The sequence below is a fragment of the Exophiala mesophila genome (genome assembly GCF_000836275.1).
Source record: "Exophiala mesophila strain CBS 40295 unplaced genomic scaffold supercont1.5, whole genome shotgun sequence".
Lineage (NCBI taxonomy): Eukaryota > Fungi > Ascomycota > Eurotiomycetes > Chaetothyriales > Herpotrichiellaceae > Exophiala > Exophiala mesophila.
Genome location: NW_015622508.1, coordinates 2,066,651 through 2,087,863, shown reverse-complemented (window position 1 = coordinate 2,087,863; position 21,213 = coordinate 2,066,651). Strand labels below are relative to the sequence as shown.

At 50.1% G+C, this 21,213-nt stretch overlaps 11 protein-coding genes across 12 annotated transcripts; 4 read left to right on the top strand and 7 right to left on the bottom strand.

Annotated features, from left to right (window-relative positions):
- Window positions 1–274: 274 nt before the first annotated feature.
- PV10_07482 (uncharacterized protein) lies at window positions 275–2,307 on the top strand (the record flags this gene model as incomplete). The annotated part of the gene is made up of 3 exons (XM_016372384.1): window positions 275–730; window positions 787–2,234; window positions 2,283–2,307. 3 exons carry the CDS (start codon window positions 275–277, stop codon window positions 2,305–2,307), a joined length of 1,929 nt encoding a protein of 642 aa, XP_016221716.1.
- A 198-nt stretch (window positions 2,308–2,505) lies between these two features.
- PV10_07481 (uncharacterized protein) lies at window positions 2,506–3,159 on the top strand (the record flags this gene model as incomplete). The annotated part of the gene is made up of 1 exon (XM_016372383.1): window positions 2,506–3,159. The coding sequence occupies exon 1, from the start codon at window positions 2,563–2,565 to the stop codon at window positions 3,157–3,159; it is 597 nt and encodes a 198-aa protein (XP_016221715.1). The 5' UTR covers window positions 2,506–2,562.
- Window positions 3,160–3,268: 109 nt separating this feature from the next.
- PV10_07480 (uncharacterized protein) lies at window positions 3,269–5,559 on the bottom strand. Its single transcript, XM_016372382.1, has one exon. It carries the CDS (start codon window positions 5,538–5,540, stop codon window positions 3,414–3,416), a length of 2,127 nt encoding a protein of 708 aa, XP_016221714.1. The 5' UTR covers window positions 5,541–5,559; the 3' UTR covers window positions 3,269–3,413.
- Window positions 5,560–5,776: 217 nt separating this feature from the next.
- On the bottom strand, window positions 5,777–8,116 carry PV10_07479 (uncharacterized protein). The gene is made up of 2 exons (XM_016372381.1): window positions 7,803–8,116; window positions 5,777–7,736 (listed from the first exon to the last, which is right to left on the bottom strand). Exons 1-2 carry the CDS (start codon window positions 7,907–7,909, stop codon window positions 6,056–6,058), a joined length of 1,788 nt encoding a protein of 595 aa, XP_016221713.1. The 5' UTR covers window positions 7,910–8,116; the 3' UTR covers window positions 5,777–6,055.
- Window positions 8,117–8,565: 449 nt separating this feature from the next.
- On the top strand, window positions 8,566–10,764 carry PV10_07478 (uncharacterized protein). The gene is made up of 2 exons (XM_016372380.1): window positions 8,566–9,361; window positions 9,443–10,764. Exons 1-2 carry the CDS (start codon window positions 8,695–8,697, stop codon window positions 9,706–9,708), a joined length of 933 nt encoding a protein of 310 aa, XP_016221712.1. The 5' UTR covers window positions 8,566–8,694; the 3' UTR covers window positions 9,709–10,764.
- On the bottom strand, window positions 8,738–11,316 carry PV10_07477 (uncharacterized protein). Its single transcript, XM_016372379.1, has 2 exons — window positions 11,103–11,316; window positions 8,738–11,049 (listed from the first exon to the last, which is right to left on the bottom strand). The coding sequence occupies exons 1-2, from the start codon at window positions 11,133–11,135 to the stop codon at window positions 9,916–9,918; spliced, it is 1,167 nt and encodes a 388-aa protein (XP_016221711.1). The 5' UTR covers window positions 11,136–11,316; the 3' UTR covers window positions 8,738–9,915.
- Window positions 11,317–11,522: 206 nt separating this feature from the next.
- On the top strand, window positions 11,523–13,803 carry PV10_07476. Of its 2 annotated transcripts, XM_016372377.1 has the most exons (5): window positions 11,523–11,747; window positions 11,803–11,829; window positions 11,881–11,929; window positions 11,978–11,993; window positions 12,044–13,803. In XM_016372377.1, the coding sequence occupies exons 1-5, from the start codon at window positions 11,717–11,719 to the stop codon at window positions 12,338–12,340; spliced, it is 420 nt and encodes a 139-aa protein (XP_016221709.1). In that variant the 5' UTR covers window positions 11,523–11,716; the 3' UTR covers window positions 12,341–13,803. The 2 variants fall into 2 exon arrangements, with proteins under 2 accessions (XP_016221709.1, XP_016221710.1); XM_016372378.1 differs by having other exon boundaries at window positions 11,523–11,829.
- Window positions 11,964–15,375, bottom strand: PV10_07475 (uncharacterized protein). The gene is made up of 3 exons (XM_016372376.1): window positions 14,865–15,375; window positions 13,595–14,775; window positions 11,964–13,533 (listed from the first exon to the last, which is right to left on the bottom strand). The coding sequence occupies exons 1-3, from the start codon at window positions 15,200–15,202 to the stop codon at window positions 12,650–12,652; spliced, it is 2,403 nt and encodes an 800-aa protein (XP_016221708.1). The 5' UTR covers window positions 15,203–15,375; the 3' UTR covers window positions 11,964–12,649.
- A 1,063-nt stretch (window positions 15,376–16,438) lies between these two features.
- Window positions 16,439–17,370, bottom strand: PV10_07474 (uncharacterized protein). Its single transcript, XM_016372375.1, has one exon. It carries the CDS (start codon window positions 17,276–17,278, stop codon window positions 16,505–16,507), a length of 774 nt encoding a protein of 257 aa, XP_016221707.1. The 5' UTR covers window positions 17,279–17,370; the 3' UTR covers window positions 16,439–16,504.
- A 594-nt stretch (window positions 17,371–17,964) lies between these two features.
- Window positions 17,965–18,726, bottom strand: PV10_07473 (uncharacterized protein; the record flags this gene model as incomplete). Its single annotated transcript, XM_016372374.1, has 4 exons — window positions 17,965–17,985; window positions 18,046–18,238; window positions 18,293–18,540; window positions 18,622–18,726. 4 exons carry the CDS (start codon window positions 18,724–18,726, stop codon window positions 17,965–17,967), a joined length of 567 nt encoding a protein of 188 aa, XP_016221706.1.
- A 1,459-nt stretch (window positions 18,727–20,185) lies between these two features.
- PV10_07472 (uncharacterized protein) lies at window positions 20,186–21,136 on the bottom strand (the record flags this gene model as incomplete). The annotated part of the gene is made up of 1 exon (XM_016372373.1): window positions 20,186–21,136. One exon carries the CDS (start codon window positions 21,134–21,136, stop codon window positions 20,186–20,188), a length of 951 nt encoding a protein of 316 aa, XP_016221705.1.
- Between the last annotated feature and the right edge of the window lie 77 nt (window positions 21,137–21,213).

Sequence of the window (21,213 nt, the reverse complement as noted above, 5' to 3'; positions counted from 1 at the left end):
AGAAAGTGCTTGGCATTTAGGCGGAAATAGTTCTTCCGGCGCAAAAGTTGGAGGTTATCGATCAATTGATCTGTCTTCGGAATGCCCTGCCTTTCTGCATGATATACTTCCGTCCACCGTGGGTGCTTGGATGATCTCCCGACGAAAGTTTGAATACTGTTTTTGTAGCAGTCTATAGTCAATGTTCAAAAGTCACAAGGATGTTGGTTTGGAATAGTAGAGATCTAGTTGTCCCTTACAAGGAGGATAGTAATTTGCAATCCACGTCTCTACAATGGCCATCATCGCACAAGGCTCAACCGTCAATGGGGATGAACTCATGCCTGCTTTCAGCGCAAAGATGAATGGTGACCTGGGTAGCCATCCGTCTAACACAAATGACGACCAAAATCTCACAAATGGGGATTCCAGTGTTCCCGTTACAAAAGAGCAGAGTCTCTACCAGACTGAGGTGGGAATCCCTAAGCCCATCGAGGCGACTGCCTCATATGAAGCTATTAATCCTATTGCCTACGAGCTTTCAAAGAAACCATTTGGCACCCCTCGTCGATTGAAGATCGTTGTGGTAGGGGCAGGTATTAGCGCACTTTCCTTGGCCCACGAAGTGGCTATTGGACGATTAAAGAATGTCGAGTTGAAGATTCTCGAGAAGAATGCTGGTCTTGGAGGCACATGGTGGGAAAATCGGTACCCAGGATGTGCTTGTGACATTCCTAGCCACAATTATTTGGTAAGATAGGCACGAAGAAGGACTTCGATAACAGGAACTTGATTAATGTGGATTAGTTCACCTGGGCTCCAAACCCGGAATGGTCATCGTACTATGTCAGTGCGCCAGAGATCCTCAAATACATGGAACGCACGGCAGAGAAGTTTGGTTTAAACAAATACATTACCCTATCACGTAAAGTGACTGGGGCTCGATGGTCAGCAGAGAAACAAAAATGGGAGATCACGAGTCGCCAGACTGATGGACGCCGGAGTGTTATATCTTCATTTGGAATTAATGAAGGAGAGGTTGGTGAAGACATCGTCGACGAGTGCGATGTTTTCGTCAATGCCAGCGGATTCTTCAACCACTGGCGATGGCCAGCCGTTCCAGGTCGCGAGACGTATCAAGGTGTTATGGCTCACAGCGCCCATTATGACCCTGAAATTGACCTGGCAGGGAAGAGGGTCGCGGTCATCGGCAACGGTAGTAGCGGCATCCAAGTGACCACGGCAGTGCAAAAAGTAGCTTCACACGTCTCGGTCTTTGTGCGGAATCCGACATATATCACTGCATCAATGGGGTCCAAGTATATTCCAGAAAATGGCCAGTCACTTCTGTTCAGCGAAGAGCAGAAAGAGTCGTGGAGGAGGGATCCGGAAGAATACCTGCGGTTTCGCAAGGCCGTCGAAGGAGAGCTGAATGTCCGTTTCCAGACGTTCATTCGTGAATCGGACCAGCAAAAGCTGGCTATGAAAACAACCCTTGCTAGCATGCAGGCTGCTCTCGCTACGAAACCGGAGTTGATTGATCTTCTCATTCCAACATTTGCGGTTGGATGTCGACGTCCTACGCCTGGAATCGGGTATCTTGAAGCGCTGACAGCACCAAACTGTGAAGTTGTCTGGGGCGAGCTTGAAAGCTTCAAGCCCAAGGGCATTCGATCAGCAGACGGGACTGAAAGAGAATTCGATGTCATCATCGCAGCAACCGGGTTCGACCTGTCTTTTGTACCCAGGTGGCCCGTCGTGGGTCAAAACGGTATTGATCTTCGAGACTCGTGGGCTGAGAATCCTGCGTGCTACATGTCGTGTATTGCAGCAAACTCACCCAATTATTTCACCTACCTTGGGCCAGGTAGTCCTGTCGGACATGGCAGTCTGATCACAGCGATCGAGAGAGTGACCCTCTATCTCTGCGACATGGTCCAAAAGCTGCAGACGGAGAACTACAGCTCTTTCGTGCTCAAGAATGGCGTTGCCGAAGCATACCAATCACAAATGTTTGCTTGGTTGGAAAAGACCGTGTGGGGTGACGATTGTCAGAGCTCTTTCAAGAACGGAACCAAGACTGGTGCTCTCCATGCTTTTCACCCAGGTTCTAGGCTGCAGTATTTTGAGCTTCTCCGGACTCGACGATATGAAGATTTTGAGTGGACTAGTCTCTGTCCAGAACCAGAGTTGGCATTTGCATGGTTCAACAACGGATTTCTCCCGGGAGAATTGGAAGGAAAAGCAGATTCGACGTAAGTTTTACCACTTGTCAGGTTTCGTGTCTTGACTGACATTCACAGATGGTATTTGGACCCTGATTCCTGACGATTGCTGAAGAAATCAAGGTTGAAGCAAGTTTCAAGAAGAGAACAGAAGTGAGGTTTAGATACAGGAAATGTACAGATTCAAACTCATACCAATGCAGCATGACGTCAGGTTTGAGTTGTGACATGTCTCGAGAAAAGCTCAAGTTCAAGCTCTCATCTACAAGTAGATTTGGTATTTTCATCTCTGTAATAGAACAGTCAATATACCTCGATCGACTCAAGTCTAATCTAGATCAATTCATCTCTATTGAACATGTCACCATCAAGAGGTGCGCCTTCGGAAGCACCAGCCCTAACAACTCCACCATCATCATCTGCCACAACATCCACCACCACCACCACCCACACTAAACATAACCATCCAAACATCAGCAACGACGATGCAGCAGTAACTCAACAAAGCAACTCCGCTCTCAAAAACGCGAAACGCAACTTCTCATATTTCATGCACCCAAGCTCACCTAACGGCCCACGACCAGCTCGGCTCCGCACACGCGCTCTGCTCCGGACACTTCGATACGTGACACAATTCATTTTCTGGCGAATAGTACGCTGGGCCAAATATGTTGCAGTAGGCACGTTGGTGGCTGCGATTGGAGCGACTGCATTTGGGAGTGTGGTCAGCGGAGTGGCGTGGATTGCGGCGCCGCCCACGATTGGCGCCAGTGTTTTGGCGGCGGGGGTCTGGGGGACGGGGAAATTCGCAGCTCGTAGATTACATGCGAGATGGAAGTCCACTGGTGGAGATGAGGGTCAGGCGTTGAGGGATTCAATCGATGATGGTCAGAGTGGTGTTAGGGTTGATGGGGCATATGGGTTAGATTTGGGGCCGAGGGCGGTTCCTTGGTGAGGGAGAGGGGAATGGGATTTGGCAGGTGGATGGAGGCTTGAACGAGGGAGTTGTCTTTGTTGTATCATTCAGTCATTCATAAGATTTTACTCTTGATCTGGGCTATTCATGAGATGTCAATGTTGCTTCTACATACTGATCGACGAGTCCGCCCAACGCCAGTAAGTAGGGTATCTTTCAAGCCATGCTGTGCATTCATAAGAGACCAGACAAGCTAGGTTGGTCGAGTGTCTTGACTGTTGTTCAATACCTGTTTATGGTCCCCTCCTAGCAGCATTCCACGACTCGAGCTCATCCAGGATATCTCTTGTAATGCTTTTAGGTGTCCTCCTAATCGCCTCTTCGACATCAGCCATGCCAACATAATTGTGATCCGTGTCAAACGCCAATTCTCCGGCCGTTTGCATGATCCCCACCACTTCAGCACCGGAGAATCCTTCAGTCAATTCGGCGAACCGAGTAGCATCCGCCTCAATAGTGGCTGCCGGTCGATATGATATCCTGCCCAATCGCTTCTCCAAAATCTCTTTCCTAGCTTCAAAATCCGGCGGACCAATATACACCACATTGTCAAACCGACCAGGTCTCATCAAAGCTGGATCAATCGCCATAGGTTTATTTGTCGCCGCCACGACCATCACACCCTTCAACTCCTCGAACCCATCCATTTCGTTCAACAAGGTGGTCAGAACATTTAGATCACCACCACTCCTCCCTCGACTTGCAATTGAATCGATCTCGTCGAAAAAGATGATACTCGGACTCGCGGCTCGTGCTTTGCGGAATATTTCTCTTGTGGCTCGCTCACTCTCGCCCACATACATACTGATCAGCTCGGCGCCTTTGACAGCGAGAAAATTGAGTTTGGCCTCGGTGGCTAGTGCCTTGACGAGGAGGGTTTTGGAGCAGCCTGGTGGGCCATAAAGCAAAACACCTTTCTTGGGTTCTAGGCCAAACTCAGCCATGCGATCTGCGTGTTTGAGTGGTCGTTCAATGGCGTTTTGTAGTGATCGTTTGATTTCGTGTTGTCCGCCAATATCCGTCCAGTGGACATTGGGGGTTTCAAGGAAGATCTCTTGGAGGGCCGAAGGCCGGGTTTGGGAGAGGGCGAGTTCAAAGTCGCGGGCTGACACTTCCAGAGGGATGTAATTCTCAGATAAATCCTGTGCAACATCGCCATTGGGTGTTGCAACGGGTTCAACTGCGTCACGACGATCGATGGCTATGTCAAGTGTGGTGCAGAATAGGTCGTAGAGGTCAGCGCCGACGAAGCCATGCGTTCTTTCAGCCATTGTTTGTAGTAAATCGTCTTTTGGAATCAAGTCATCACCCCGGATGGCCCAGAGGATTTGCTGTCGCTGCAGAGACGAGGGGATCGGTAGTTCAACCTCGACCTTGAATTTCCCGACCGAGCGCAAACTCTCGTCAATGTCATTGGGATGTGAGATTTCAGCGACGACCAAGGTTGGTGTACCTTTGATTTGCTCGAACAGAGAATGGATCGCCATGATCTGATTTGAATGTGAAGGAGAACCATCGACAGCGCGTCGAGATAGATGATTGGAATTTACGATCACAAGTCGAGGCGACTTGGTTGATGACAACTGTGTTTGCGGTGTCCATTTGACCACTGAAGGCCACCCTGATTCGGCCAGCGATTGTATGAAAGTAGATTTGCCTGTGCCCTTTGCGCCATAAATCAAGACTCCTTGCTTGGGTGAATATGACTTGGAATAAGACCTGAGATCCGCTCGAGTCAGGCGGCGGATGATACTTTGTAGCTGAGAAATCTGCTTTTCGAGTCCTGCTAGTCTCACCGGGAAGAAATTGACCTCAGTTTGCGTTGGACTTTCTTCTGAGTTTGTGATGCGGAAGCTAGTCGATCTGGTCACTCGCGCAATGTAAGAATCCTGGATACCGACATCCTTGACTCGAAGATCGACACGGTCGTCTCCTACCCTGAACGACAACTTCTGTGAAAGCGCAATACACTCATCGATAGCCGAGTAGGCCGACGTCGCATATTGTTGCCAGAATTCAACCTTTCTCGCATCCAAGGACAGGTCATCGCACAGTAAAGTCACCGAACTGGAATCTTCAATCTTCTGGGAACTAGGGCTGATGGTGATTTTGTCACCTAATCGCAGTCCATAGGTTTCCTGCAACAATTTCGAGGTCTGAACCACAGTGTCCTTTAATCCTTGCCCTGATGCTTCCCACACGATGGCGAGTTTCTTCTTGCCATCAGGATTGTCTGTCGGCCCATGGATTTGACAGGTATCTCCCGGCTTGAGTCGCAGGCCAAGCAGGGACACGGCCGTCAGCCTGACCCTGAAGGCGTCCTTGTCAGAGTTGGTGGGCCGTACAATGAACGAAGACATGTACAAGGGACTGGTTGATTTAGAAGTGGTGATGTAGATGTTTCTGAACAACGCAAAGAAGGCTTTACGCTACTTTTTGATAGGCAATTAAATCTCCGGTCTTGGCATTTTGTGAGGCTGGGGGAAGAGAATTCGTCCCGCCTTGGGTGCAACACGGACCACCTGATGCGGTCTTCTATGATGAGTATACTCCGTAGACCATCACTTGCAGACCATTGTGTAAAATGTACTCCAAATGAGCTAATGAACTGTTTGAGTGTGTACCAGACTAAGAGGGCAGAGGCTGCCTCTATTGCTAATAAATCAACTAGAAAGTGGATGATTCCGTCTTTCTTCACTTGATGTGCAAGACGGAGCGTTTTGTACAAATATACATTTTGGACGGCCGACATAGTATGTATCAAGTCGGCAAAACATTTCCCAAGTCCATCTCTTTTCTTTTCTCCGTCTGTGCTCCCAAAAGAGACCCTCTATTCAATGCCCGCTCTAAATTCCTATACCCGTTATGCCGTTGATTAAGTCCCCGGCCACGCTTCATGCGCGACTTCTTCCCAGATATCCCACATGTCGTCCTCAGCCTGAGCAGCTATATTTCCCACGTGCTGCGTTGTGCGCTCATCTTTAACCTTTCTCCACGTGGGCGCCAGTCCCTTCCGGCGAATGAACTTGATCACAGGCCATGGCCGGGCGATGTTATTGCTTCGAGCATTCACGTCGAGACAGTCCTGTCTCCCTTCGTGTGGCAGCTCCGATTCGTCATCTGCAAGACAGGAGATGTAGATGCGGTTACGATCTGGGATGTCACTCGGCTTCAAAACTTCGTGTGGCGCTAGCAAGGGCTTGAAAGGTTTGCGATCTTCTTCGATTTCGACCACCCGAGTGGCCACTCGAGCCTCAAAAACACCGTGAAATGGCCCTTCAATACCGGCACGGCGGAGGAGATCGATCGCACGTCGACGTGACACCGAGTCACGATACTTGCGTGCAGTGAAGTTCAATGGGTGAATAATGCCTGGTATAGGTGAGTAGGGGAGGAGAGGACTCTTGTGGTTATGAGGCGAGCCGGCTGGGCTGTTAGTGTTGCTGTCGTTTGAATTCAACACGTCTTCAACACACTGGATAATTTCTTCAAACTCTGGTGCGTATGAGTCGTAACTGACTTGAGTGGGAGGTTTGATATTTGCTGCGGCGATCAACATGGTAAGGACTTGAGCTTTGAGAATTTTCAAGTGCGCTGTCTCCACCCTCGGCGAGTTTGAGCCACGTTTACCAAACACCGAGTTATACGTTTGTAACCAGCGATTCAGCCAGGCGACCATGTAGTCTTGCTGCTCTATCAAGTCGGAAGGAAAATCGATGCGCTCTACCCAATCGGGTGTCATGGCCTTGCCAATAAAGTGTAGGCCCCATTGTTGAAGAGCAGCATGTCCTGTAGTAAGGTCATCAACAGTGGAAGGATACAGCATCTGAGTGGTGACTGGTAGAGGTGGAAATTGAGGAGGTCGACCCCATGCAAACATGGAGATGTGATAATCCACACGAGACAAGACATCATGGAAGGAACTAGCACTCGAAAACACATCATGATGGGTCAACGGTGCCGGTGGTGTGGATCCACAAGATCCAGGGGATGAATCGCTCTGGAGATTGTTGATGGTGAAAGCGCCTAAGATATGGCATAGTGCGTCTTGGTGCTTGTGTTGAATACTCTCGGCACCGGCCAGCAGCATCGCGGTCAACATCAACGGCACCATTTCGGGCTCTGGTCGTTGAAGCTCATCCTGCATCTGTCGAAGGGCATTCAATGAGAGCCGGGTGATAAGAGGTTGGTCCTCGTGATGAGCCTGCCGAAGGATGCACTTGTCGTAGGCGGCGCCCAGAACCCCAGCCGCGGCATTGACGTAGGGACGAGTAGCGACGAGTTGGGGAAGAAGAATAGAAGCGAACTCGAGACTGGTCTTGTTGTAGACTCGATGAGGATCCAAGGAGAAAAGCGCCAGAGTCAAGTCTACCATGTGCTGCTGCTCAGGTCGATACCAAGGAGGGGTCCATGGGGGGCTCCCGACCAGCTTGACAAGGGCGTGGTGGTTCACAACTCTGCTACGTGATACCCGCTCGTAGCCGCCACAAGCGCGCCCGGATCTAGAGCATCGCTGGCATGTGGGGAGGCTTTCATCGCATTTAATCTTGCGCTGTCTGTTGTGATCAAGTCAACGACCCGCGAGTGGACAAAAATTGGGAATGTTGGTTGTCATGACTCACTTGCAGGTTCGACAGCCATACTTGGATTGCTTCTGTCCCAATACCCGAATACGTTTGGAGCCGGGCGTGTCAACAGTCATGGTACCAGTGCCCTTCATGTCGGTCATGGTGGCGATGATGACTCCTCGAGCATGTCTGTCTTGCAACTCAAAGACCGACGCATCTCCTAAACCCAAGTTAAATGGGCGCCTGAAGATCGAGCTCGGTCTTTGGGACGCCAGGGGCTGATCTACAGTTTCACACCACAGCAGGCCGTACGGAGTACTTAAGACGCCCAGGAATCGTGGCAGCCTGGCGGAGGCGCCGTATCTTCGTTTATCTTCGTATCCTCGTAAATGGGTATCCTGCGTCGAAAAAAGCACCCTGGCCCGAGCTTAGCGAGCTCTTCGCCCTCGGTGTTTGCCTTGGCAGTCTCTCATCCACTCAACTCTGTTATTTTGAGAGCGGCATTTTCCCGATTGTGGCACGGGACAGGTTATTCTCAGCCGATAGCGGGTCTGATGGCTTGCTAAGGTTATGCTTGCGAAAGATTTGACATGTGGATTTGGAGGCTGCATGGCCCTTCATTATATTGTCTAAAGCAATCAGAATCACTTGTAATTGTCCCCGTATCCAATCGTGCATAGCTCGAACCACAAAATGTGCTTGTGTGTTAGTGGGACTCGTCATTTTCAAAATGTTAGGCGATGAACTGCCTTGGACATTCTCCTGCTGGCTGAAGGGAGCCTCGGATTGACTTCCAACTGATTGTATATAAATACGTAGTCTTGAACACAATCCTCTTTTATTGCCGCCTTACACCGTCTGAATTGCTCTACCTCGGGCACGTTTTGTGGCTACGATTCAATACCTTCTCATCGCAAGTTTTCTTTTGCCCTTGGCCTTCTTGAAAATGGCGGACAACAGCACTATTCCAATTCGACCTGCTAATTGCGCCGAGTATTACGAATGTCTTGTCGCCTGGGGCTACGTCAATTACCTGCCGAGCATTGCGGCCAATGTGGTGTTCGTGGTTCTCTTTGCCATTGGTCTCATTGCCCAAGCAGTATTATGCTTCCGCCTTCGTACCTGGGGATTCTCGATAGCCATGCTACTCGGCATTACCCTTGAAATCATTGGCTACGGCGGCCGTATTGGGATGCACTATGATGTCTTCATCGACACCTGGTTCATCATGTACTTGTGCTGCCTGACCATAGCGCCAGCTCTCTTTAGCGCAGCCGTGTACCTCTCCCTGTCGCGGATCCTGGCCATCTATGGGGAGAAACTCAGCTTCCTTTCTGGTCGAACCATCACCATCACATTCATTTCGTGTGACATTGTTTCCCTGGTTCTACAGGCCGTCGGTGGCGCCATAGCCTCAACAGCCATGACAGCTGAGACACGCGACGTTGGTGTCAATATCATGATCGCTGGCCTGAGCTCTCAGGTGGCCGCAACGACAGGTTTCTCCCTCATCTGCCTGCACATCATCTGGAACATCCGCAAATATCCTGAACGGGTCAATGTCGAGTCCAGCGAGTTCAGGAAAAGGTGGCCCTTCCGCGGCTTTCTCTGGGGTAAGTAACAGCCTAATCCATCCATTGACCTTCCCCATAATCCTCCAATGCTTCAACTCATATACTAAAAATAAACCTTAGCAATCGCTACCGCGGTTGTCACTATCTTAATCCGCTGCTCGTTTCGCGTCGCCGAACTCAGCGAAGGCTTCAAAGGGCATCTTGCCAATGACGAGGTGCTCTTCATTGTATTCGACGGCGTCATGATGGTCATCTGCGCCTATGTGTTGACAGTCGCACATCCTGGCTTGACACTGGGCTCCCGGTGGAATATTGGCGCCTTCCATTGGCGACGAAATCGGGCGGTCAAACAGGAAGGAAACCCAGCAGAATGGGGCAGAAAGTGACTTTGCGAGTGCGGAATCGAAGAATGAAAGAAAACCATGCATGCAGCGGAGTGCGGACGAAAGAAACGGTATGGAAGTTGGTGTACCAGGTCTTGGCTGCAACGGAAGGTGGTTTTAGATTGATAATCGACCAGGAACGAAAGAGCCAGAACACCACTCCGGCAATTCTCTGATGGAAGCTCAAACAGCATGGGCGGGTGCAGCACATCATTCCAGCGACTCGAAGGAGGCTCTCTTACCCGCGCTCCGTGTGACTCTTTTGGATAGTCCGCTGTCATCTGGTCCATCATGCCCAGTCGAGGTGTCTCCATTGGTGTCAACTTCTTCGGGGATCACCTCTTTCGCGATGGGCGTATGAGGGAGATCATCCTCAGATTCAGCATGTGGCGCCGTGCCAGTAATCTGCTCTACCACTTTGGCCCCTTCACTCTCGGTCCCATTCCATGCCCCACAACTACTACACCTCCATCGACCCAATTCTTCTAGTGTTCGGACCCCAGGCGGAGCTTGGCCATTGACCAGACGACATTGTGAACATAGTAGGACCAATCGATTTTTAGCAGCCATTTCGTCATCACCAAGTAGGACGTCCAGAATCCTGTCGTACCAATGGGGAGTCTGCTCATGGGTGGTGCTCCACTGTCGATCTTGAGGGAAAGCGTTGGGAGCGAATCCCGGGGCCTCGGGGGACATGTCGACTGGACTCTGTGCCAAGGCAGGCATTGCTAGGGGGGATTGACCATGTATGGGGGAGTTTGAGTGTGATCCAACCTGACCCTGCGCTTGAATTGGTGACGGAAATTGCCGACCAGGAATGTTGGCTGTGGGTGGAGGGGGGATTCCTGTCCTTTGAGGTTGACCTTTTGCGGGCTGTTTCTTTGTTATGGCATCCTTTTTTGAAGCTGGTGGCTGCTTGGAAGGCGTCTTGGCCACCGGAGCGCCGCCGTACTTGTGTAGTAATTCTTGAGTACTGTCGTACTTGGTAGCCTTTTTAAGATCATTGATCTTGGCTTCACGCTGCTTTGTCAATCGGTCGACATTGGATTGGTGTCTGTCTATTCTCCAGTCGAAGAACAATCGGATGGTTCGGCGAACGCCATAGATGAGTAACGGCGAGCCTACCAAGGCAGCATAGTGATAAATGGACCAGTTTTGAGGCCCGAGGACGAGGAGTAGAATGAGCAGGGAGACGAGATAGGTGAGGGTGGTGTACAACGTCCAGAGTGCGTTTACTCGGCGACCTCGACTTCGGGTCGTGTCGAGACTGAGGTTTGCGGCCGTGATCTGTGAGGAGAGTTTGGATAGAGCCTTCTCGAATGATGCTGGCGAGGTTTCATCTCCCTTGAGAAGTCAGTATGGCTTGCTATGCTAGTATAGGATGATTTGGTGTCTACCTTCCACAGCCAGGACATGCTTGCTCGCCGCATGGGTCAAAATTGCCTGGATTTGAAAAGCGACGTCACTTTTGCGTTGTCGAGCTTGACGGTCCAAGGTGCATATTGGATGGTCGAAATTTCGGAGGACCGCACCGGACAAGTTTTGAGATATTGATCTGGGCGAAAACTCATATGCGTCAGCCACCAGAAGAACTTTGTTCCTTCGACTGGTATGCAGATGAATGGATGCAGTCTGGAAACAAACGTGCCTTTGCCTGCGTCATGCCCTTGATTTGGACATTGTCGAGTCAGACTTGTCATTTGAAACGACAATGGCGCCTGCCACGTGCCTGTCAGCGTCAGAGGGGAAAAGAGCGATTCGGTTGACGCGACTTGCACATGATCACGGTCGCTCCTACTTCGCATCCCCTGGCCCCAAAAAGTTAAGGACAACTCAACCGCTTCATTGAGCCACTTTTATTCTCTTCACCACCAACTCGACTCTCACTGAAGCTGCTCTATTGTCTATCTTCTTCATTCGCCAGCCCTTGGACCTCCACTACCAGTCTGCCTGCCTCAGAACCAGTTGCGCTCCTGTCCGCACCCCCCCCGAACTATTCCACGAGGACGAAATGCCCAGTATGTGGCTCACAGATATGCAGAGTACGTTGCGACTCCATCAGCACTGTCGAGGGTCGTATGAGCTAATCTAGACTAGAGATTGGGGTGGCATTTTGCTCAGGAGGTAAGAACACACTCTTATGATCACTCCACGGACCCAAGGCTGACTGAACAGGGGGCCTATTCTTGTTTGGTGGAGTTTTGATGTTCTTTGATCGCTCTATGTAAGTATCCGACCTCCAATCTGATGACTCGAGTCTAATTACGGCTAGGTTGGCGATGGGGAATGTGGGTGCTTCAGCGATGTGAACGCAGGTAGATCACTGACAATGCGCCAGATCCTCTTCCTCATCGGCCTCACTCTTATCATCGGTTTACAAAAGACCTTTATCTTTTTCGCCCGGCGCCAGAAGCTCAAGGGTACTGCTGCATTCGCCGCCGGAATCCTGCTCATCCTCCTCCGCTGGCCATTGACCGGCTTCTTGGTCGAATTGTACGGCATTTTTGTCCTTTTCGGAGACTTTTTTGCGACGATCGCCTCGTTCGCAGGCAACATTCCCATTGTTGGCCCATACATCCAGTTGGCATTGCAAAAGATATCGGGTGGGCGCAGAAACGCTGAGCTCCCAGTCTGAAACCAAGAGCACAAAAGCACATATCCATTTTGATTGAGGACAACAAGTCTGGCCACCCATGCCCTCAGTCACGGCGGCTGGCACACCGCGAGGAATTCATAATTTCATGGATCCTGACTGGTACACAGTTGGCTACTTCGACAAGAGATGTACATGGCATGTACAAATCTCGATCCCAACGGGACATACTGGAGGCCAAATCCGTCGCATTTCATTTTGTGGGATCGATCTCGATTCGGAGTTTTGGCAATGAAGGAAATTGGTACGACAAGCCAAAGGCCTAACGCCTTGGTAATGATCACCACCTCTTCATAGGGCCCCAAAACCAGAGGCACCGCCGTCAGCACCAGGCCAACCAGTAAAGGTACTCAGGCCATGAGCATTGACATCCGGGGCTGTGGCCAATAGATCATATCCCATGCCCATGCTCCAAAGCATGTCATCTTCTGTTTGCCAACCGCCAAATGTGCCTATGGATGCGGGTTGGCTATGGGGAGATAGAGTATAGCCCTCAAAGGCCGTTCCGTTGGAGGGTTGCCCAAAAGTAGTGGGTGAAGATGTCGAAGGGTGTGGACGGAGCATGGTCGCATTTGAGTCGTGGCGATATATGTCTGAATTCCGCCCGTGAGAGTGAGCACTACGAGGCGTCATGTCTGTCTGTGCATGACCCATGGACTGTACTTGTTGTAAAGAGGCAGTACGTGAATCGAGGGCGATGGGGCGAGAGTTTGCATCATAGTCGTTCCTGCCCTGGCCTCCTACAGGGTTTCCTTGAACGAGATTGCGTCTCAGGAGCCGCTCAAAACCATCAGCCATGCTGTACAAAATATGACTTCGACCGGCTCGACAGCCACGAAATAGAGCAATGACGTTTTCAATCAAAGGTCTGGTCTTTGTTTCGGGATCAATGGTGACACCGATGCTGGCCCATCGACTAGACATCTTGATGAGGAAGACGACGGCAAAGGCGATGACGGTGTGTAAGTAGAGAGGAACGCCGACCATACTATCGCGGATGCTGGGTTCTTGCAGGACGACAATTAGGATTTGATGAGCCGAGGTAATGGCATGATGGGCGATAGGACGGAGAGAGGTGGGCAGGGTGGAAGTGGATGAGATAGTGAAGAGCGAGCGGCCTCTCAAAGCCAGGGAGTTGAGCATCATGCTAGCAAAGTGGTAATGGAGTTCGACACCTAAACGACAAAGATTAGCCATTAAAAACTCGGTTGATGAGATACCCGAGACAAGCCTTACCCACTGCCGGATAGTCACCGACATGTGCATCTCGCAACAACGCATGACGAAATTGATACCTCCAACGGTCCAGATCTTCGATGAAGCGCTGATGGGTCAGTAATGAAACATCGTCTCCCTCCATCAATCTCTCGGCTTCGAGACCAAAATGATTATAGGCCCGACTCAAGATAATAAATAGAGTGACCTGACTGAGGACACGACGGTCGGAGGGCGTGCACTCAGGGGCGTTGAGAAAGACGTCATACTCCTTGATAGCCTGCATCTCAGCCGTGACAGGTGGACGGCCATAGGCGATGCTGAAATGGTGGTCCAGCACATAGAGTAGATACCATAGCCTAGCACGTTCAAAAGCGCTCTCTCGTTCCGCCGGCTCAGCTTTTGTCGAGTGCATGGCCTTGTAAAACGCCTGATGGAGGTTTAGTTCGGTAGCCATGCGTACACAATGACCGCTGAGTTTCCAGCTCAGATCAGGCAACCAGAAAGCAGCAATACACAAGGCGCGAATATCCTCGAGAGTATGGACGCGGTCGAAGAAACTCGTTGCGATCAGCTCACGTAGCTGCTTAGCCGAGGCCGAGTGAATAGCTTCTTTGCCTGGGATATGCAGCGACGTCACGGCGATGATGGCAGTGAAGAATAACGTCGATGCTTCACGTACAGATTGTAAACTGCGTGATTCGTGGATTGTGGCGTCGAATAGATACCGTGATAGGCTTGTTTTGAAGAGTACGAAAAGTTCTTCGGCTTCAACGAGTGATAGGACGCCTTGGGAAACGAGGTCGGTCTCGACGTTTTTGCGTGAGTTTCGTCGTGTCACGTCGCCGTGCTTGAGTCGAGAGCGTAGAGTATTGAGTTGAGTGACTTCGTACAGCGAACCCATTGGAGCGGGCGCCATTTCGTGTTCGAATTGGGGGCCATCGCCGTTGGGATTAGGGTTCAAGGAGTTTTCGCGGGTGGTTTGCGCTGCTGTAGGAGGTTCGGTGTTTGTCGCTGTGGGAGGGATCTGGTTGGTTTGTTGGTTGTATTGGTGGGTGTTGGACTGGGATTGTGAGGTATGAGGCGCGTCGGTGGTCGATGGCATAGTATTGGAGCCATATGCTTCCAGTGATGGCATCTTCAGACGATTGAGTATATCCTCGACCGCCTTGTCTAGGCGGACAATTGATGGGTGAGGATTTCTGTATTTCACTGTCAGTATAAGAATCACTTTGCTCGGACTCACGCTAGGCAACAGTCCAAGAATCGAAGAGTGGTGGTTGAAACATACTCGCCATCGTCGTCCAGGGTGGCTGCCCTTAACCGCTTACTCGTGACACAGTCCAAGCCCAGTCTCTGACATCTTGAGCATCCCGAGTCACCTTGTTCAAGACTATCGCACTTAACCTTGAGTTTTCGACAGGCCAGGCATGCTCGACCTTTGCGTGCCACATGAGGTTGTTCAGGCAGATGGTCAGCGGACCGCTTGTTCGATTGTGCTGGTGACGCATTTGTGTCATCGGCGATAGATCCATGCCATGAACCACGGCCTCGAGTTACTCTATATGATGATGATGAAGGTGGACTGGGACGGTATTCCTCTTGGTCGGCATTGTTGGTGCGGCTCATGTTGGAATGGATGGAAGGGCGGTGGTAATGAGTTGTCGTCCCAGGTCACGAGACTAGGGAATCCCTTCCACGTGGCTGGCGTTTGAAGTGGCAGGCGCGCCAACGTTGAGCTCTGGGGCGAAACGTTAGAATTTGACCAACACGACAATGACAAGGCTACAGGGAGAATCCCATGGTGTGACGATATTGACATTTGTAGATTTTTGACGATCAGAAAGGATGAGCTGGGAGGCGATCTGGAGATATGTTTGACTTTGGTGGCACAAAGACAAGCAGGCAAAGCTCCACGGAAGGGAAGCAGTAAGTACCGTCGTAGGCAGTTTTGGGACAATCATTTATGATCACTGTCAACCGCAACTGATGCTCGGGTGACGGAGAAGCTCTCCCCGCTCCCCAAAGAGCTTGATCCTGGTTGGGGATTGGGGATGATGGGGTGGAAGAGGCACTACTTAGGTTTACGCTTACTCTGAGGAGTCTCTACTCCGTAATATTTGGGGGATTCTGGGGATCATGTCATGGCCTAGGGGCGCCTCATGCCCCCTTGGCCTCCACTGATACACTTTTTAGGCGCTATTCTCCCCCCTTGTCCTCTCTCTCGGTGCCATTGGTCCCCTTAAAGTCTATCGGCGTCCACTCTCCCGAAATCAAACAATCGTAATATCAACCATAGTCAGCCTTGTGTCCCCATCTCATCTCTTTTGTTTACCACAATTGTGTTTGTCTTTTTCCATGCTTTCTCCCTTGGTTGCACAAGAACGTCGAGTTGCCATAGTGATCATCCCAAAGTCCTATTCACTCTGGTTGTCTTCTCCATCAAACTGGGCTTGCCACGGCTCAAACGGTCGGTCCATGGCTTGAAGTGCAATGCTGAACATCAAAAATCCGAAAACCAGTGGGAACATGATTATGAATCCTTCTACGTCTTCATATGTAAAGCCAAGAATGAAATCAGTGGAGCTGGAGGTACCAAGCATGTTCTTGAAGAAGCTAGGACTGGATTGAGCCATGGCGAATTGGTTGAGGTAAACAGTAATGGGACTGGGCAAAAGTTTTCTTGTTTGTCTGCTCTTTCATCTGCGAGGGCGCATATGGATGTCTCAATGCATTGGGTGAAATGTTCTTTTCCAAAGTTCTTCAAATGAGCAGTTCTTTCGTTGCTTTGCTCTGACCGCATGGATGGAAGGTGCCACCCACAACCTTGAAGGTATCAAACATCAATTATAGTATATATCCAACATCAAATGTCAACCATCAATCGTATCTCTATATGTACCTATATATCTGTCTCGCCATCGCATCTATTTAGGCTTGTACTGCTTTCCGCTGGTCCTTCAACACCCCCCTTTCCTCGACTGTCTTGGCCACCATCGTGCCAATATCTGTACCCAGCTCATTGAATCCTTTAATGACACCCTCTCGATCTCCTTTTGACAACTCCTGACTCATCTTGTACTTGCCTTGAAGTCCTGTGATCTCAATCTCAATCCCAATGATATTCTTCCTCAAGATGTTGACGTAACTCTCTGGTGCATCGCCGATAACCCAGGGCTTCTGCTTATCACCACCCGTATAACCCATGATATTAGTCTCGGCATTGTTTGAGAGATCACTAATCTGCTTCTGCAAGAATTCAACGGTCTCGTCCGCTTTCGAATCAAACAAGATCTTCGCCGTTCCGTAAGCCTGAACCGCAGAATAGTTCCATGTTGGCACCACTTTGCCAGAGAACGGTTTCGTCTCCGTGTAGAATTTAGGCGTCACGTAGTGGTGAACAGGTCCGTTGAACATGATTGTGATCTCTTCCGTCAACTTGCCGTTGGATGTTGACTGGGCAAGAGCGGCTTCAATCAGAGCTTTCGAATGAGGGTTTGCTCGCGCGAGGTGACCGCGCAGAATTCCCAACTCCGTCTCACTCGTCTCATCCTTGACATCGAGAACCCATGGAATGTGAGTGCATTGTATCGTGGGGAAATTCGGGGATGGTAAAGCGGAGATGACCAGACCCAATGGGTTTTCCTGGATGAATTGCCTCAGTGAAGGGATGTGTGACTCGGCGTGAGGGACCCGTAGATACATAGTGATAGCAGTGTTTGAAGTGAGTACAAGATGCTGGCTTGTCTTCAACTGGTTGGAGACGTCAGGGTGTCTTCGGTAGGCTTCTGATTCTGCTCTCCTGGTCTAACGGACATCACCTTCTATTATATAGTAATGATAATTCCAAGCCTCCCAATTCGGCCAAAGGGAGTCATAATCCCCACTAAACAGACAGATATTCCCCACGCCCTATGTCAGGTACAGGACTAAGTAGTGCAAAAGTCTCGGCAAAACGCTGCGATTCTTGCATTTCCGCGCAAGATGGTCACCTACATACAAATTTGGACTGTACGCGCCACAACTGAGGAATAATAAAGGTAAACATATCTCTAGTTAGCCTTAATCCTCCTCGATCGAAAGGTAGCCTTTCCGAGCGATATATTCACTTAGTAGCGTGTATGTCCCCCTTTGGCGCGCCGTACGTCATTTGCGCGTGATTCCATGTCCCCTACTAGCGATTCGACTGTAGACTGAGGAATCGCTTGCCACAACTCATTTACAGCCTTAGCAAAAGTGTCAATAGCATCTTATGAGGGCCCTACAGCTAGTAGATCTAGGCAGAAATTGGTTATCCTGTGCTTGAAGATCGCCCAGAAAGTTTCAATTGAGTCCGTATCCGGCGACTATGCCGGCGATTTGAGACGCGACTTCGCATGATCCTAAAGCCACTATACATTGTTCAACTCCAGCTGCCAGATGACAAGTTAACAGAGAACCTTTTAGTTGGAAATTCCCAAGGGGAGCCTTACCCGATGCGGGCCGGATGCGCATAAACGCTTATAATGATGAACTTTGAATGCTGATCGGTATGCCCGGATGGCCAGGAGTTTCTCAGTGGTGTTAAGCATCTCACGGGACCGATGCAGTCGACCCAACAGACTGCTGACCTCGGCGCTCTGGCTGGCCGAGAGGCCGATAGACTGTTCCATAATAGTTTTGAGTCTGGAGTATCGTTAATGGTCATGAGGCTTAACCAAGGCCTAAGGGAGAATATACGTAGTGGAGGTGATTTTGTCGACGGTCTTTAAGGCCGCCAGCAGATTGGCGAAGTTGTCGCCTTCATTGTTGTCCAGTGCGACGGCGTCCTTGTTGGAACGCATTGCCACCAGCATGGCTGGGTCTGCCTCCACGGCCTCCTTGTCGAATACGATTGCTGGGTTAGGGTTGTCGGGGTTGCTGGCCCGGCGCTGAAGTACGTCCATTACAACCTTCTGCTGGTGTGCATTGACCTCTAAAACCGAAGTCTATTCGGCTTTAGTCATTGTGACGTAGAGCGAATGTTCCCGATGTGTGCGGTGAATACCACGGGTCTCAAATGACTGTACTAGATTGTCGACATGTTTGTTGTCAATATCTCGTTGCTGCCATTCCGTTGACCACGTCAAATCCAGTTGGTTGGGAAGTCCGGGAAACGTTGTATTTGGCGGCATCTTCAGGGGTGAAGTGCATGTCTTTGATGCTGTGAACAAAAGTCTCAGTGCTGAGACCTCGGCCCTCGAGATCCTTCTCCCAATGATTGACGTGCTCGTGCATTCCGGGTGACTCATGGCTCCCTAAACAACCTCATCAGTTGCAACGCGGGCCTTATGTTCTTGAACCCTGGCTAAGTTGTTTGCTTGATCGATCACTGTAAGAACTTGGTGGATTTGTGCACCGTGTGCAGGATCACTAATGATCTTCCTGATGGTCCTGCGTCGCGATTGTCGAACGAAACTCTAGCACCGAACTAGCTTGCGTGCCAGTGGTGGGCCAGCAAGAGGAGCGCCATTGGTATGAGATATAACTCCTCTGGTTCGGTGCACGTGAGGTTGGTTGATCAGGATCCGATGCCCTCCATGATCTCTACCATCCCAGCCTCGACTTGTCGTTGTTGTTGTCGAATGCCGATTGCTCTATTGAATTTGGTACCAAGGTCGACAAGGCAAGTAGATCGACTTCTGGTCGATGTTGGGAATATAAGTGTATTTATATATATATGGATGTGAATCTCGGTCCTACATATTTGATCAGTTAGAAGATCGCCGGGTCAAGCAAGCAGCAGGACATCCAGGTCTCACCTTAAGTGGAAAGATTCGACATCAATAAGAGTGACTGGCCTTTCAAGCGGGCGACCGTGATTGAATCGTAGCACGGAATGCTACGCACGGGTACGAACCGGCTTTGAGGTGGAATGATCTGAAGGTTGAGTTCAGAGGGAGGGAAAGACACATATTTATAGGAGTGTGAGCTATGATTCACAAGGAAAGTGGACAGTCAGCGAACGTCTTTATCAACAGTGAGTCACTCTAGGCTATGACAAAGGTAGACCCTATTGTGAATATTTTCTGGGATCTGGCCCCTTATGACAATGCTTCGTAGTTAATGACACCATCGTGGTCGCTGGTGAGTAGCTTAAGACTATAATAAAAACGTTCCTGTTTTTAATGGTTAGTCATTATAAGGGGGTGGGTACCTGAAGCTGTGCGCAAAGGGGTCATTTTGTGACTGTGGAGGACTGTGAGTTTTGGCTCATAAGAACATATTGGAGTCAGTCATAGTCGGTGAGTGCCTTGAACATAAGACAAAAGAATATGTTGTGAATGTGGTTATATTGGATGCGACACTAAGCCACGGTGAAGTTCAGAGAGTGGTATGACTTTAGCAAGCCCTCATAGGCTGAATTCAAGAAAAACTTCAAATTGATCAACTTCGATGTGCCTCTGAACGTGTCTCAGCCACTCAACATCTCAATGTGAGAGTGAGACGGCTGAATGAGCGGTGCTATCAAACTCAAAGTGGCCAGTCTGCTCTGGCCTTGTAGCAGATACTAGTAGTCAGGAAATACTATGTGAACAAAAATGCGGACCCCTAACTTCAAAGAACTACCGCAGCTTAGAGATCATGCTCATCCTAACGTCTTCTGTCTGTTAGAGACAGCTGACGTCGACCGGTCTCTGATGAACGACTTGACGGCTCCCTCGACGAATCCCTTCGCGGTTCCTCTCTGGGCTCGTACATTGTAGATTGCCGAGAATCTGGTCCATGGCTGTCCCGGGAAGATGCCCCGGAGGGCTGTTGAGACCTTCCGGAGTCAGGTTGATCGCCGATAATGCCTGGGTTTTCGTAGATGAATCTGTCGATGGCGATTTTTGAAAGGTCCCAGATCCTGAGGATGAGATCACCATAGTCATACAGAAACTCCAGAAACATCCCCAGTTCAGATTGTATGACTTTTCTCATCGCCCTGCATCCCGCATTGGTAACTCCAAACGCACCCTGGTTCCGTATCTTAATCCCAGGCCTAAGATCGTCTAGATAAGACTCCTTGCCAGCAGATAGGACTTTGAGAAGGCTGCGGTAGATATGCGGGAGAGGAGACCAAAAGATCTTGTGGCCACCCTCAGAGAAAGCGAGAGCCATCACCTCCAGGAAATTTTCTTCACTACTTTTGTTCTCGTCTGGTAGTTTGGACGTGCGGAGAATCTCAGAGATACCCTCGTGGTAGTCCCTGAATCCGTCTACTAGACGCCTCATGTCGTCTTCGGGAATCCGGCAAAGAAAGTTCTCAACGAAGTCGTCGATATCCTCCAGCCGCAAGACGCCCAAGACTGACAGAATGCCACGCACAGGATCAGGGGCGTACGGACACATCATTTCCTTGCACCTATGCCAACGTTGATGCTCTTGAAAAAGACCCAGATGGTCGTAGATTGCGCCGATGGGATCGAGTGAGTCATCCTTAGAGGAAGCGGCCGTTTTCAGGTAGCATCTATCTACAGGCCTGTCCCATGAGCCGCTGAACTTTTTGATAAAAGCCCTGAGGTGTTGAGATGCTATTGACTTGACGAATGTGAACAGCATAGTTGCAGTTCGAAGAAGGTAGACCAAGAAGGTGTTCTCTGTATCTGATGGGTGTTGGGAACTCTCGGGTAAGTATT

Coding starts and splice junctions, on each gene's coding strand:
- PV10_07480 (XM_016372382.1), bottom strand. CDS start 5,540: ATGTCTTCGTTCATTGTACGGCCCACCAACTCTGACAAGGACGCCTTC.
- PV10_07479 (XM_016372381.1), bottom strand. CDS start 7,909: ATGACCGACATGAAGGGCACTGGTACCATGACTGTTGACACGCCCGGC. Junction 7,737..7,802: donor TATGGCTGTCGAACCTGCAA/GTGAGTCATGAC, acceptor TGATCACAACAG/ACAGCGCAAGATTAAATGCG.
- PV10_07478 (XM_016372380.1), top strand. CDS start 8,695: ATGGCGGACAACAGCACTATTCCAATTCGACCTGCTAATTGCGCCGAG. Junction 9,362..9,442: donor CTTCCGCGGCTTTCTCTGGG/GTAAGTAACAGC, acceptor AATAAACCTTAG/CAATCGCTACCGCGGTTGTC.
- PV10_07477 (XM_016372379.1), bottom strand. CDS start 11,135: ATGCGGCGAGCAAGCATGTCCTGGCTGTGGAAG. Junction 11,050..11,102: donor GCATGTCCTGGCTGTGGAAG/GTAGACACCAAA, acceptor TGACTTCTCAAG/GGAGATGAAACCTCGCCAGC.
- PV10_07476 (XM_016372377.1), top strand. CDS start 11,717: ATGCCCAGTATGTGGCTCACAGATATGCAGA. Junction 11,748..11,802: donor GTGGCTCACAGATATGCAGA/GTACGTTGCGAC, acceptor AATCTAGACTAG/AGATTGGGGTGGCATTTTGC. Junction 11,830..11,880: donor GGTGGCATTTTGCTCAGGAG/GTAAGAACACAC, acceptor CTGACTGAACAG/GGGGCCTATTCTTGTTTGGT.
- PV10_07475 (XM_016372376.1), bottom strand. CDS start 15,202: ATGAGCCGCACCAACAATGCCGACCAAGAGGAATACCGTCCCAGTCCA. Junction 14,776..14,864: donor ACCCTGGACGACGATGGCGA/GTATGTTTCAAC, acceptor AGTGAAATACAG/AAATCCTCACCCATCAATTG. Junction 13,534..13,594: donor CGGTGACTATCCGGCAGTGG/GTAAGGCTTGTC, acceptor TTTGTCGTTTAG/GTGTCGAACTCCATTACCAC.
- PV10_07474 (XM_016372375.1), bottom strand. CDS start 17,278: ATGTATCTACGGGTCCCTCACGCCGAGTCACACATCCCTTCACTGAGG.